At 32.2% G+C, this 13,760-nt stretch overlaps 2 protein-coding genes and 2 long non-coding RNA genes across 4 annotated transcripts; all 4 read left to right on the plus strand.

Annotated features, from left to right (window-relative positions):
* Positions 1–3,491: 3,491 nt before the first annotated feature.
* LOC116403952 lies at positions 3,492–7,577 on the plus strand. Its single transcript, XM_031885901.1, has 5 exons — positions 3,492–5,098; positions 5,471–5,769; positions 6,198–6,314; positions 7,143–7,280; positions 7,515–7,577. Exons 2-5 carry the CDS (start codon positions 5,506–5,508, stop codon positions 7,575–7,577), a joined length of 582 nt encoding a protein of 193 aa, XP_031741761.1. The 5' UTR covers positions 3,492–5,098; positions 5,471–5,505.
* A 325-nt stretch (positions 7,578–7,902) lies between these two features.
* LOC116403860 lies at positions 7,903–8,243 on the plus strand. Its single transcript, XR_004216769.1, has 2 exons — positions 7,903–7,951; positions 8,168–8,243. It is a non-coding gene; the product is annotated as an uncharacterized LOC116403860 (long non-coding RNA).
* A 484-nt stretch (positions 8,244–8,727) lies between these two features.
* LOC116403953 lies at positions 8,728–9,666 on the plus strand. Its single transcript, XM_031885902.1, has 3 exons — positions 8,728–8,959; positions 9,040–9,228; positions 9,389–9,666. The coding sequence occupies exons 1-3, from the start codon at positions 8,728–8,730 to the stop codon at positions 9,664–9,666; spliced, it is 699 nt and encodes a 232-aa protein (XP_031741762.1).
* A 179-nt stretch (positions 9,667–9,845) lies between these two features.
* LOC116403718 lies at positions 9,846–11,191 on the plus strand. Its single transcript, XR_004216554.1, has 4 exons — positions 9,846–10,003; positions 10,117–10,392; positions 10,560–10,801; positions 10,911–11,191. It is a non-coding gene; the product is annotated as an uncharacterized LOC116403718 (long non-coding RNA).
* The last annotated feature ends 2,569 nt before the right edge of the window (positions 11,192–13,760 follow it).

Genomic DNA, 13,760 nt, shown 5'->3' on the forward strand with positions numbered 1-13,760 from the left:
GTTCTGTGCTCATTGCCTATGTGAGTATAGTCTACTTTCTTGTCCTCACAATCTTTTCCCAACCTTTTCATGTCTTTCATATTTTGAACTGCATTCATGGTTTTCGTATAACTATAATAGACGCTCTTATTCTTTTACTGTGAAACCACTTTTAGTTATCTATTTGCAATATGCTGTATGTTCTATTAGACAGCTACTTGTAGGAGTATAGATGATGAAATAAACAGATTTATTTTGTTAGACGAAATCTAGTTGAGGAATTTGACGTTTTTCTTCCTTTATGTAAAATCCTAATATTAGAAAACTAAGCAAAAGCAGAAATAGTTTGCAGAGCTGTAGCTTAGGAATTATTTTCCTCAATTTGACTTGATGTTTGACGCAGGTATATGGATGGGTGATGGATATATTGCTTTTGAGTGATTTTTCACTTTTGTATTCATTTCTCTTTACCATTACGGGATCTGTCTTATAACCTTTCTCATGATTTTCTACGTGAATTGCAATTGTTGTATAATATTTTATCATATTAGAAAGATATGAGGTGATTAAAGAAAAATTGATTGTCCGGAAATCAATTTTTCTTATTACACCTCATGTCAATGCCCAAATTCCATAACCATTTGGTTATTGTTATCTTAAAATTTTGAAAATTGAGTCTATAAACACTCATTCTACTAGAATTATATCATATTCTTTAGTTTGATATCTTGTATATTATTATTTTGGTACATTTCTTTTGTCTTATTCGCACCAAATACCACGTTTCTTTGTTTGTTTGCATGCGGTGCTTTCAAGGTATTTTTCCTTTACCTCTGTTGACAAAAAAATATTTTGTGTACTTCTTCTTGGTACATTTTCCTTTTCTTCTCATCATTTGCTACTTTATTTTAAAGTAGATTATGAAATTTTATTTATTTATTTTTGGTGGATGAATTTTTGTTTTTGTTTTTTTTTTTTTTTGCCATTTATGATCTCTTGTTGGTTCTTTTTCTTTTTTGATGTTAGTTTTTTTAGTTTTGGAAATGAATTGATATTTACTCCTTTTGAATGTGGTCTTTTATGAGAAGGTAAAAAAATTTATCTTACTTTTTAATGCCATTCATTGTAATTTTATTTTTGGTATCTTTTTTTTTTACTTCACTTGTGTAATTTATTTTTCTTGGATGGTGAAATTTTTTTCACCATTTAGCTGTGTTTAGTTTCTTTTTATGTTACATTCTTATTTTGTTTGCTTTCTCTAGTTTTATTTTGTTTTTTTTTTCAATTATTTGTAATTTGTTTTACCATTTTTATAATATTATTTTCTTTAGGTCTATTATTATCAGATATATATTTTGTGGTCATGGTAGATTTTTTCATTAAGGATATTTTTTTAAATTGCAAAATAAATTAAAATATTTAGTCTATTGTAAAATTTTGAATTCTATCAACGATAAAAATGATAGACATTTATCACTGTCTGTTATTGTTTATTATTGATAGAATCTAAAATTTTGCTATATGTTGTAAATATTTTGTCAAATTTGTCATTTTTGACATTTTCACTTTTCATTATCGTCATGGATTCTCTTTTTTCACACTTCGTCTCTTTTCTTTTATTTAACCTTTCTTTATGAAATGTTGTATCTTTCTGCTTTTCTCTCAAGTGAAATATTAGATTTGGTACTTTTTCTTTTACTCATTTGGTACATTTCTTGTTGAACCAAGGTATAATTTGTTCTTCTTTGATGGTTCAAAATAATCACTCTACGTTTGACTTTGGTTCTTTTATTATCTGGCACAACTTTTATATATAGTTATTTTCTTTGGTAAATTTATTATATTATTAGATATATTAATTTGTTAGTTTTGTGTACTATCCAAGGCAGTAAAGAAGTGTAGAATGACAACTCCTTTCTATTTTCTAATTCACTTTTACAAATATTAGTTTTAGTAGTTTTTTATTTTACTCATTTGGTCATATATTTCTTTTCTTTTGGAATGGATGTGTAATTTTATTTTTGTTGGATGGTTTGAAATATTTAGGTTCATGTTGTCATTCTTCTAGTTTTATTTTTGAATAATTATAATTTGTGACAATTTTTAGAATAATGACTAAGTGTAGTAATTAGAGGTTTAAGAATAACTTGGGTAATCCAACAACTTGGATTATCCAATCCATATTATATGGGTTGGGTTGGGTTAGGTTAAAATATGGATTGGATTGGGTTGGGTTGAAAAAATGAATTTTTTTTAGTTGGGTTTAGTCTCGGGTTGTAAGGTTGAAAAATTCGATCATATATATATATATATATATAAATAAATATTCCTCTCTTCTCACTCTCAATCCTCCTTTGCGCGTCGCATCCCTTTTATTCTCACATCTCCTACGTCTTCGACATCTCCTTCGTCTCTACTTTCCTTCATCTCTGACTCTCCTTGTCCTACTTATCCCGCGCATTCCTTATATTATCACATCTCCTCCGTCTTCGACATCTTCATTTCTAACTCTCCTCTATCTTTGATCTTCACAGTTCATCTCGTTAGATCTCAGATCTCATATACTCGCAGTTCGACGTCATGTTCTTCTTTGTCAATCTCTTCAGCTTCTGAATAACCCGACAATCCAATTTATATTTTATGGGTTGGTTTAGAAACTTGATTTAACCCAAATAACCTAAAAGTATGGGTTTGGTTGAGATGTTTCTCAACCCAACCTTACTACACCCTTAACAGCAACTTTTTTAAAAATTGCAGATATAGCAAAATTCTTTAGTGATAAACTTCTATCGCTCATAGATTATTATGGTCTATCATGATTGATTTTGACAGATTTTGCTTTATTTGTAAATTTTTTAAAATGTTGCTATATATTTAATTATTTTAAATTTAATTACTATATTTGCAACTATTCTTTTATTTTGTGTGGTTCTTCTATTATTTGGTACACTTTATATATTATTATTTTCTTTGGTTTTATTATATTATGAGATATATTCTGTTAATTTTGTGCAAAATACTCTACACATATTTTACTTGCTATATGTTTCTTTTCTTTGATTCTTCCATTTATCTTTTAATTCTCTTTTGAATATTTATTTTCTTGAAAATCTTGGATTGTATTTTGTGGATTTTTTTTCTTAACGTGCACTTCATCTTTTGAGGTCAAATGTTTAATCTATCATTTGATTTATGTATCATGGTCTTATTATTTAAGAACGAGTTCACTACATTCGAAAAATCAAGACTCTGTTTACGAACTCTTTCCAAAACACTTCTTGGACGTTTCTTTTTGTTTTTGTTTTTGTTTTTTTCTTTGAAAAATAAGATATTTTACAAAACTTTTGAAAAACTGCATGAGCAAGGATGTTGGCCACACACAGGGCAATGAGCAGCAAGGCAACATGCACCATGGTGCGCGGAAGATGTTGTCTTGGTGCCATCTTTGCACATGCGGAAGCGAACTTTCAAATGGCATTTACAAAACATTGGGAAAACACTTTTTTTTCTTCCTATTTTCTTCTAGAAAGTCTTTCCAGAACATATGTATATATATGTGTGTGTATATACATATATATTTGCAAAATCTCTCGTTTAAAAGGTCTATACAAGAACATGTTCTAAAAGTTTTCTCGCTTCAAATTCTGTTTACGAACTCTTTCCAAAACACTTCTTGGACGTTTCTTTTTGTTTTTGTTTTTGTTTTTTCTTTGAAAAATAAGATATTTTACAAAACTTTTGAAAAACTGCATGAGCAAGGATGTTGGCCACACACACGGCAATGAGCAGCAAGGCAACATGGCCACACACTCGTTAGTTGTGAGCTCAACTGGGATTGAGAGTACAATTGTCCCGCATATCATTCATTCCATTAGCTAATCGCTTCTGTTGCGATCCTTGGTGGTTCAACCCATTTGTTCTTTCATATCAATCGTAGTACAACCCAATCGCTCTTAAGTTGACTTCTCATACTTATAGATTATGATTCTCAATTATTTGGCTAAGATAACTTCCATCGTTGAGCCTCCCTCTACTCATTCCAATCACATTTCTTAACTTTGTTTTCTCTCATTATTTGTTGTCATTTGCTCAACAAGTATTTATATAAATCATCCCAAATCAACTCCCACTTTTCAGATTTCCATGGATATAAAAAGAAATGGTGGCTCATCATTCGTACCATTTCTTTTGTTGATGGGCATGAATTACGGGTCATTATGAACTCACCAACAAGCAACCAACCATTTTGACTCCTTGTTAGTACTTAAAAGTTAACAACTTTAATCATCTTCTACTAGATAAAATAAGTTGTGTTTTCAAAGTTCATGTGTAAAGCAAAAGAGATTGTCTTATAGTGACTTTAACATAGATTACACTCCCATTGTGAAATAATATATAACTATATTTATATCAACTATATATTACATATATAACAAAACCCTAAAATAAAGTTAAGTTGTCCAAAATAACAAACTAGCGTCCTCCTTGAAAAATTATAAAAATTTCAAGTTAGATTGTCTTGGATTTTAGGATGTATTAAGGCTATCTCCATGTATTAGAGAATATAAGAAATTCTATTTAACAATTTAAAAAATTATAAGATTTTTTTGTAGCCTTATCCTTGCAATTGAAGTAGGAGATTAAATCCGAAACTCTTGTCGAAATTGGGCAAGCATGCTAGCCTGAAAAGATTGGTTCCGTCGGAAAACAAGAGGGGTTGGTCAATATCGGTTTCAGAAAGTTTCAAATTGAAAACTTTAAAAAATTATTTATAAGTCGATCAACCCAATTAATATCAACTGACACTTACTCATCAATGTCGATTTTGTAAAAAATACCATCTCCGACCGACCGATTAACACCGAAGTCGGGAACTTACGCATACTAGATAAGTGTAGAGTATATATATCTTTTTCAAATTTGATTAAATTACCAAATATTATATCCAATTCTCTCTCTACCCTTTTTTTATCTGCGTTCCCGCCCGCGCTCGGTGAACTCATTTGCGCAGCTCTTTCCTCTTTCTCTTCTTTGTCTTCCTCTCGGCTTCACAATCTTCATCGTCAATCTTTGATCCAGCCTAAGAAGGCGCTGTACATTATAGGGTTTTAAGTAGAAGGTGAGTTTTCAGATTGCTTTTATATCTTCTGTCAAGCTATGATGCTTTTGGTACTTATCGACCACTTTCTCATGCAAGAATATTTGAGTTTGAGAATTATTTGCTGAAATTTTTATGGGTTTATGGAGTATTTTCTACTTTGTTTTGGCGGAGTTGAGTTTGCTTCTTAGGTGTAGAGAAGTTTGTTCAGTGTTGTTTTTGTTTTTGAGGCTACAACTCAATGAAAAAACTCATTGTTCATGGAATTAGGGTTTTATCTTGTTTAATGGGGAACAGGCATGTTTGGTATTGATTTTGTGCATTGTACTGGTAGTCGAGATCGCATTGCCATCTTACAGTTGCTTATTCTTTTTTTTCTTATTTTCTTGATAGTTATTAGACAATTGAAACCTCATAATTCAACCAAAATGGCGGCCTTCAATCTCGTTGCGGATATGTATGACCCGGCCTTGAAGCCTCGCTTGCTACATAAACTTCTTAGGGAGCACGTTCCCGACGATAAGCGTGCATTTTCTGATTATTCAGAACTTTCAAATGTGGTTTCTATGATCACATCCCACGATCTTCTCTCTGAATCCTCGTCTTCCAAGGACCAAAAGCTGATTGATAGCTGGAAATCCGCTGTTGATTCCTGGGTCAACCGTTTGTTTCTTCTTCTCTCCAACGATATGGTATAAGCATGCATTAAATTCTATTTAAATAATTTTTTTAATAATACATAGCTTTTGCTTTATACTCCCGTGGATTTGACTATTTGTCGGCTGCCGGGCTTATGTGTAGCTTGTTCGAAGAACAGCTGGAACGAAGTTCAGTGGAACTTGTTAAGTTTCATAATCAATGAGTTCGCTGCTGGTTATTGAGAGAAAATTTATAGTTAGTGTTAATCTAGAAAGTTTGTCGCCTTAGAGCGCCCTTTGCGCTTTGAAAACACCGTTTAATTCTTAGAAACTGAACATTTGAACCTTGCTTGCATATTTGGCAATTCATTGGCATGCAGGAAGATAGGGAATAATATTGACTGTCTTTATTACTTTGTTTTTTAGATATTGCTCAACTTCCTTTTGTGGGTTACTAATTTTAGCATCCAATCTTTCTAAAGCCTGATAAATGTTGGGCGGGAATCATTTTACTTGGAGTGACTTGTCAACGATGCAGCTCTAGTCGTTTCTTGGCATCATATACAGAATGGCTTCACAAGCTTTTACCTCACATGCAGGTAACAGTTAGTTTTTTATGGGATTGATTCTATATTATTTCTTTACATGTATTAAGTGGCAAAAATGTTAAATTATAGTGTACACATGAAGAAGAATAAGAGTTAAATGATAAGTTATTCCATCAGAACTAAGATACCGGTTACTGTTTGGGACACATAACTGCAATAATTCAACTATGCTTTTGAGCATGTGATGTGGCTGGATCGTCTTTGACAGTCGACCTGTTTGACTACAGTAAATATGTTTGTTCTGAAATTTGGGTATGATTGGTTGTAAGATATTCATCAAAATGAGTTCTGGACATTATTTGTGACAATAAGTGATTATTGTTTCTTGGAAAGAATGCAAAATCACGCATTGGGGGTTTCCAAGCTCTTATTCTTTTCATTAATATAGGATTGAACAAGTTAAGATAAACTACGGATGAAATAGCAGGTCTAACCAGCTCTCCTCGTACATGGGTCCCCAAAGACATGCATCGGCATGTATCTGATTAGCATAAGATAGCCTTTGGCAACACTTAATGATTGTGGAGCTACTGAAGGACCTAATGCACTGCTATTCTTGAGCATGGTTATCTGATATTTTATCAAGTGTTATACAAAGTGCAATTTTTTTTTCTTCTGAAGACACAAAAGAATATATTGATCACAAATAGTGTGTACGTAGTTCCAGAGCAATGTCAAGTTCCTTCTTTTTCTGTTCCTTTTATTTATATTGTTTCTGTCTTTAGCTTTACAACTTATAATCATCAATGCTTTTTTTATACTTGAATGCTACCAAGAATTTACAACGTTTTCATTTTTTGTGTTTTTATTGTTCAATAGACAGATTCTCAGTTTCTGAAGGTGGCCTCTTGTGCTTCAATCTATGATTTATTCTCGAGTACATCTTCATTTGACCTTGGCAGAAATCTATCACACGAAGTTGTCCCTCAAACACAACCCTTTTTTTTATTCGAAATGGTAACAATGTCATTGATAAGATGAAATTATAAAAGGATACCTATCAATTGGATTACAAAAAACTCTTCCATCGAGTAATAAGAGAAACTAAATCATAATTATAAAAAGGGTAACCAATTCACCCCAAGTGAGGGTTGTATGTGTCACTCAAACACAAATTGATTTGTTAACTATACCCCTTCCAAAAGCGAAATTTTTATGTGCCTTGTGTATATTTAACTGAATACCTCTTAGGATTTGTTTATTGTTGATTCTACATCGACTTTGTGGTCTGTGGATTCAACTATTGAATGCTGACTTGAGAATAATAGATAACTGATTGAATCACATTCTGTAAGTTATTACTGTCAAGTCGTTTTATTGCCAATATGAGCATAGAACTATTGGTTAAGCATATATCCCACCTCCATATGTTGTTGAGCTTAAAAATAAAAATTGTCTATTTATTTATTTTTTAAAATAAAATAACCACTTTCATTGAGCAAAATCAAAGAAAATTGTCTAAAACTTTTAAGCAATATGCTTGACCATATTATTGCTTGTTTCGTGACTTTTTAAGATGTATCTTTTACAAATTAGATTGGGTAGATTTCAAAGTGTAAAGAAAGATGGACTTCTTGTGCTGGAAGTCATTCAACCTGTTGCATGATGATAATACTGAAGCTGTTTTGGTAAGTCCATTTTTCATGGACTATTTTCATGCATTCATGAGCTAAATAATTTTGTAACAATGGTATTTTAATTATCTATGCAACTGAGATCCTCTTTTGTAAAAATTTCTTAGTCTTTTGTGAAATTTTTCATCTCTCTTTTTGTACTCTTGCTTGGTATTGGTAGTTGCAACTTTGTTTTAAAATATGTAACTATCTGCATGTTGTTTGATGCAGGATAATGCGGTTAATCTGTTATGCACCTTGATAGATTTCTTCCCCTTCACAATCCATCGTCATTATGACTCTGTAAGTGCTTTAACAAATAATGTGATATTGATTCTGTTTTAAATTACAATTTTGGAACTCTGGTAGCTTTCTGACTTTTCTGTTCACTGGTGATGTAATCTAAGCTTCCGAAGTTTGTTATTATTATCGTTATTATTTTTAATTTGATTTAGTTTAATTTTTTTCCTTCACAAAAAAACTGCTATAAAAAACTGGAAAGAGAGTGTTTGTATTACCATTAGAAGCTGAAATAATTAAATTTTCTCCCATAATTGCACTCAACATCTTCAGCACATATGGCTTCATGCTGTCACTTGTCAGCATGTTGTTTATCTATAGATCACTATCTTTGTAATTCAAAAACTGACAAAGTTTAAATTCCATGCCAAATAGAAAAAAAGGATTTATGTTGAAATAGTTGATTTTGTTTCTTCCTGATGAATTGGATATATTCTATAGGCCGAAGCTGCAATTGTTTCAAAAATATTTTCAGGAAGTGTAGTTCTAACATGCTGAAGGTACTGTGCCTCTTATGTAGTTTTAATCATAGTACAGTAGATATTAACGTCAAATGTCCCCATAATTTTCTCGTGTTTTATATTTCAAATTTAGAAGCTTGCCCATTGCCTGCATCACTTCCAAAATCAAAAGGAGACGAAGATAGCTGGTCTTTACTAATTCAGAAGATTTTGTTATCCATCAATAGTCACTTGAATGAGGCCTTCCAAGGCATCGGTGAAGGTATACTGAACTGTAAAACAAGTAAAGCTATCTCAATTTATGAAAATGGTGACAATGATGCATTTGAATGTTTTTTGTAGATTCAAAAGGCATTGAAGTTGTAAGGTTACTGATTCTACCAGGAAAAGATCCTCCACCACCTTTAGGTTGTTGTTCACAATCAGAAGGTTCCTTGGACAAAATAAAAAAGAGCTCAGAGCGGATGTTAACATCTAGTATTTCAACCTTGATGGTTTGCTGTTCCACAATGATAACAAGTTCATACAACCATCAGTAGCAACACGTCATCCATTTTTTGTTATGCTCATATTAAAAGAGGAAATGTTCCCCTCTATATGAATCTATATACATCTACTGTGACACCTCACTTTCTTAATTAATATAATGAAATAAAGAAAGTGGTGTTAAATTGATCTTTATTTGTATTATATCAGGTGGCAGTTCCCATTCGCCCGTTATTAGCTCTTGTTGAGAGAGTGCTGACGATGGATGGTTCTTTGCCACCCACTTCAGTGCCATTTATGACATCTCTGCAGCAAGAATCAATGTGTTTAGAACTTCCGGTGCTGCATTCAGTCAGTTTGGATCTCCTCGTTCCATCATTAAGAGCCTTCGCAGTGAGGCATCTACTATTCAACTACACGACTATATACCATAAAACCTTTATGCAGACCCAGACTTTTTCAGTAATCAATACCCATCCATAAACATATCACATGTGCTTTCTTCCACCTCTACAAGATGCGATCAACAATGATCTTTCATGTTATATGAATACGAAAATGATCCAATGTATACAAAGTTTCCACTTAGATAAGTTGGAAGAAAATGTGTGAAGTCTAGCCTGTCAATTGCCACTGAAAAAAATATGGATGCCATATTTTGTTTATATAATTATTATTAAATTCCTTTTCAGTCAATTGTTGCCACATGCTGCATCAATTGTACGACTCATTGTGAAGTACTTCAAGAAGTGTGTCTCTGCAGAACTGAGAGTAAAAGTCTACGCAGTTGCTAAGTCATTGATGACGTCTTTGGGTGTTGGTAAGAATTATATTGTGTTTCATTTGCATGGAGATAATTATAATTATTGTTTTAATGTCTATATGGAAACATTGTTTTGGATGTATACTTATTCAATGCCGCATTTGAATCAGGAATGGCTGCATCTCTTTCTCGAGATGTGATTGACAATGTACTAGGTGATTTGAACCCTGTAAATAATGAGAGTTCTGATCCATCTAATGTGAATCCAAAGGACACGCAAAGAGATTACCGCAACACCATAATAAGAGAAAACGCCCTTCAGTTCCCACTTCCATGAAAGGCAGCACGAGAGGAATGAACCAGAGGACATTACCAGCAGCTGTAGCTATACCTCAGTCCACTTGAGGATAGCTGCACTTGAGGCTTTGAAGACTCTTCTTACATCGGTGGGCATTATATATTTATTTGTCTCTTTGGTTAATTATTTTGCATACGAATTTATTAAAAAAGTTATTAATGGGAATATTTTTGGTTCATTTGTGTCAAATGGTTTTTAACTGCTGACTGCTTTATTTATTTATTTGTTTGTTTTTTTCGTTGATTATTTGTATAGGCTGGTGCTTTGAGATCTGAAGAAGGATGGCGTGCAAAAGTTGAACATCTTTTAATAACAACTGCAACATCTTCTCTTCAATGGCCACGAGCCTCGACGACACCTTTTCCAAGCCAATGAATCTATTGAGGTTTGGGTGGATTATCAGTTGGCGGCATTTCATGCACTACTGGCTTCTTTTTTGTCTGCTGTCCATGTACGCCCACTGGCTTTGGCTCAAGGTCTCGAGCTCTTTCGTAAAGGTAAATCTCTTTTGATATTTCGTTTGATCATGTGGAAGGCTGGGTTTGAGAACGAGGATGCTAGATCACCTTATTTATGAGTCAAACTGATAGGCATTTTCTTCTTCAGGTAAACAAGAAAATGGAACCAAACTTGGTGAGTTTTGTGCCATGCTCTCTTAGCCATGGAGGTTCTAATACATCCGAGGGTCCTTCCCCTCTCGGATTTCTTGCCATTGCGCTTGAGCTCTCCTGAACCACAAGCTGCCTTTAAATTCCAGGAAGATCTGTACTTCAACAGTAACGATTCTAGAAATTGTTGAAGGTCGGCCCGCAAAGCATGGAGCAGATGGCCTCCGAGGCTCTAATTAGTGATGATGTGGTAGATAACAATGAAATGACGTATAGCACCTCAAATGATATTGAAAAGGAGCCCTCTGCAAATGCATAGCGAATATAGAAATGCCCAAGAGAACCGAACAGGCCACTGCAGCAGCCATCTCAGAAGTAGGGTTGTAGCGGAAGATGACGTTGAATTTGCTAATGCAAGTATGAATAGTTCCCCCATGTCATCAAAATCAGATAAAATCGAAGATTTTGACGGGATTCGAGCTCGAATTTATTGCTAGAAGATGACTTTCCTGATATTATTGATGCAGATCCTGATACAGACTATGAAGAGTGAAAAAGGTATTGTCAATCATTGACTCAATTTTGTAGTTTTAAGGCTTAAGGGTGTTGTTCAGAACTCAAAATCAATTATTATTGTTGTTTCTATTCATGTAGCCATAGATGGCTTGAACTGATGATCGAGAATGGTTATGTATATAAAAAGGTGAAAGTTAGACAAATTTCAAAAGCTTTGATTGCTAGTTTCTGATAAATTTTCTTTCAATCATTTTTATTTTTTTCATTCTTAGATAATGGGGTGCCGATTTGCAATATACGTTAGGACAACGATTAGATGCATTATAGAATATACCATCTTTTAAGTAATGTATTAGATACGGTAGGACAACGATTAGAATGTATTATAGAATATACCATCTCGTAAGTAATATGGTATCTTTTTGAAGTCCTAAAATGTTGAGGATAAATTTGTGGGTATTACAATCTCGAGATGTAGTTAAGATCAACAATATCTAAATAGGCAATTAAATAAACAATGTCTAAATAGACGATTAAATGAACCCTTTAGAAAGAGAGCAAAAATAAAATGACAGAGTGAAGTTTCTTTAAAAAAACTTTTTAAAAATTATTGTTTTGATAATAACTGATCGTAGTTAACTACTAGTGCTCAGTCTCTTTTACATCTTACTCTAACTTATCATCATGTTTGAATCAATTTTTAACTTATCATCATGTTTGAATCAATTTTAGGGTTAAGTGAATGTCAAGTGAATGTATTTTGTTCTTACAACATATGTGTTAAGTGAATGTATTTTGTTCAAACTCAATTAATTTAGGAAAAATGTTTTAAATAAAAACTATTTAAAACATTTACAAATATTAAAATTTATATGTTTATTAGTATTTTTGTTAATTAATTTTGAAATTTTAGTCTGTTTTGTAAATATGGTTTATTTTGCTATTTTGAAACAATCCATTTGAATGTTGTTTTGTTTAAATTATTAGAATTGTATTATTGGATAAAAGACATTTAAAAATAGCAAATATTAAAACTATTTATACAAAATTCCTCAAACTTTTCATATATTTAAGTTTTTCTTTAAAATTATATTTCATAAATAGTTTTTTTTTATCCATAACAAATTTTCATGATAAATGGTAAAGCATATTAAATATGTAAATAGTTCAACTCAGTTAATTGTAATTTGGTCATATCATACTAAAAAAGTTATATGTATGTTATTTAAAAGAGTTCATATCATACAGTTTCTTAAATTTTAGGTACCAAACTTATAAGATACAAAAATCAAAGTTTAAAAATAGAAAGTAAATATTTTGGCATTCTATTTCTAAAAAAAAACTCCTTATAATAATTACTAGTAAAAAAAAAAGTTGGTTGATTTTCATTTTTTTTTTAATCTCAACCTTTCATGTTAAACTTTATATAAAGATTTTTTTTTAAATGACAATTTAACAGTAAGATTTTATATTATATCAATTTGATAAATATTGATAGACATTAATATGATAATAAATATGATAGATATTCATATGTTTTTATCTGACAATAATAGAAGTTTATTTAGTTTATCTCGTTAATAAAATCTAAAATGTTTGTCTATGATGAATATTTTAGTTTATTTTTGTATTTAAAAAATATCCTCCAAAAAACGTAATTTTTTTCCACTAAAAGTTATTAAAATTTAATAACAAGAGTTGGTGAATTGCTACATTTTATTTCATTTATATGTCATTTACATCCCATTGTAATTTACAGATTTTTTTTTTCAAATGGTATGGGTAAGTAATCAGTGCGGTTTAGTGTAAGGATTAGTTATATTCAAATTATAGCAAACTATCTTAATTTGAAACTTAACGGCGTCAACGACAAGCAACGGCGTCAACGACAAGCAACGGCTACATTTTTAGGTTTATTTACTTCATTCAACTCTCAAAACAATCTCCGTCGCAATTTCTCTCTAGAATTTTCTTCTTCCGCCTCCGTGCACAGCGTCGAATCTCCAAACCCTAATTATAAATGCAATTCCGATCCACAAATTCTTATGCTACCTCGATCCCTCTTTGGGAGCTTCTATTCCCTAATCTTTGATGTCTTGCTTCGTCTGCGGTTGAGGATCTCGGAGGACCGGAGTCACGGGAGGTCGCTGATTTGGATGAAGCCATGAGTCGATTGATGCTCCCTTTTTCATCTCCTAAGAAGAATTCCAAATCCTTGGATGTGGCTGATGCTGCTCCTGCCTATCATTTTTCATCCGCTTGATTTCCTTCCCTTTCTGGTTCAGCTTATTCTGCTCTCGATAGGGTTTCCGAGGATGCTATCAATCAGGTT

Source organism: Cucumis sativus, chromosome 5 (genome assembly GCF_000004075.3).
Source record: "Cucumis sativus cultivar 9930 chromosome 5, Cucumber_9930_V3, whole genome shotgun sequence".
NCBI classification, from domain to species: Eukaryota; Viridiplantae; Streptophyta; class Magnoliopsida; order Cucurbitales; family Cucurbitaceae; genus Cucumis; species Cucumis sativus.

What these genes read in the sequence shown, in the direction of transcription:
- LOC116403952 (XM_031885901.1), top strand. Translation starts at nt 5,506, where the DNA reads ATGGCGGCCTTCAATCTCGTTGCGGATATGTATGACCCGGCCTTGAAG. An exon ending in TTCTTCTCTCCAACGATATG is followed by an intron (nt 5,770 to 6,197) that starts GTATAAGCATGC and finishes ATCTTTCTAAAG; the next exon opens with CCTGATAAATGTTGGGCGGG. An exon ending in AGCTTTTACCTCACATGCAG is followed by an intron (nt 6,315 to 7,142) that starts GTAACAGTTAGT and finishes ATTGTTCAATAG; the next exon opens with ACAGATTCTCAGTTTCTGAA.
- LOC116403953 (XM_031885902.1), top strand. Translation starts at nt 8,728, where the DNA reads ATGCTGAAGGTACTGTGCCTCTTATGTAGTTTTAATCATAGTACAGTA. An exon ending in CTTCCAAGGCATCGGTGAAG is followed by an intron (nt 8,960 to 9,039) that starts GTATACTGAACT and finishes TGTTTTTTGTAG; the next exon opens with ATTCAAAAGGCATTGAAGTT. An exon ending in GATAACAAGTTCATACAACC is followed by an intron (nt 9,229 to 9,388) that starts ATCAGTAGCAAC and finishes TATTTGTATTAT; the next exon opens with ATCAGGTGGCAGTTCCCATT.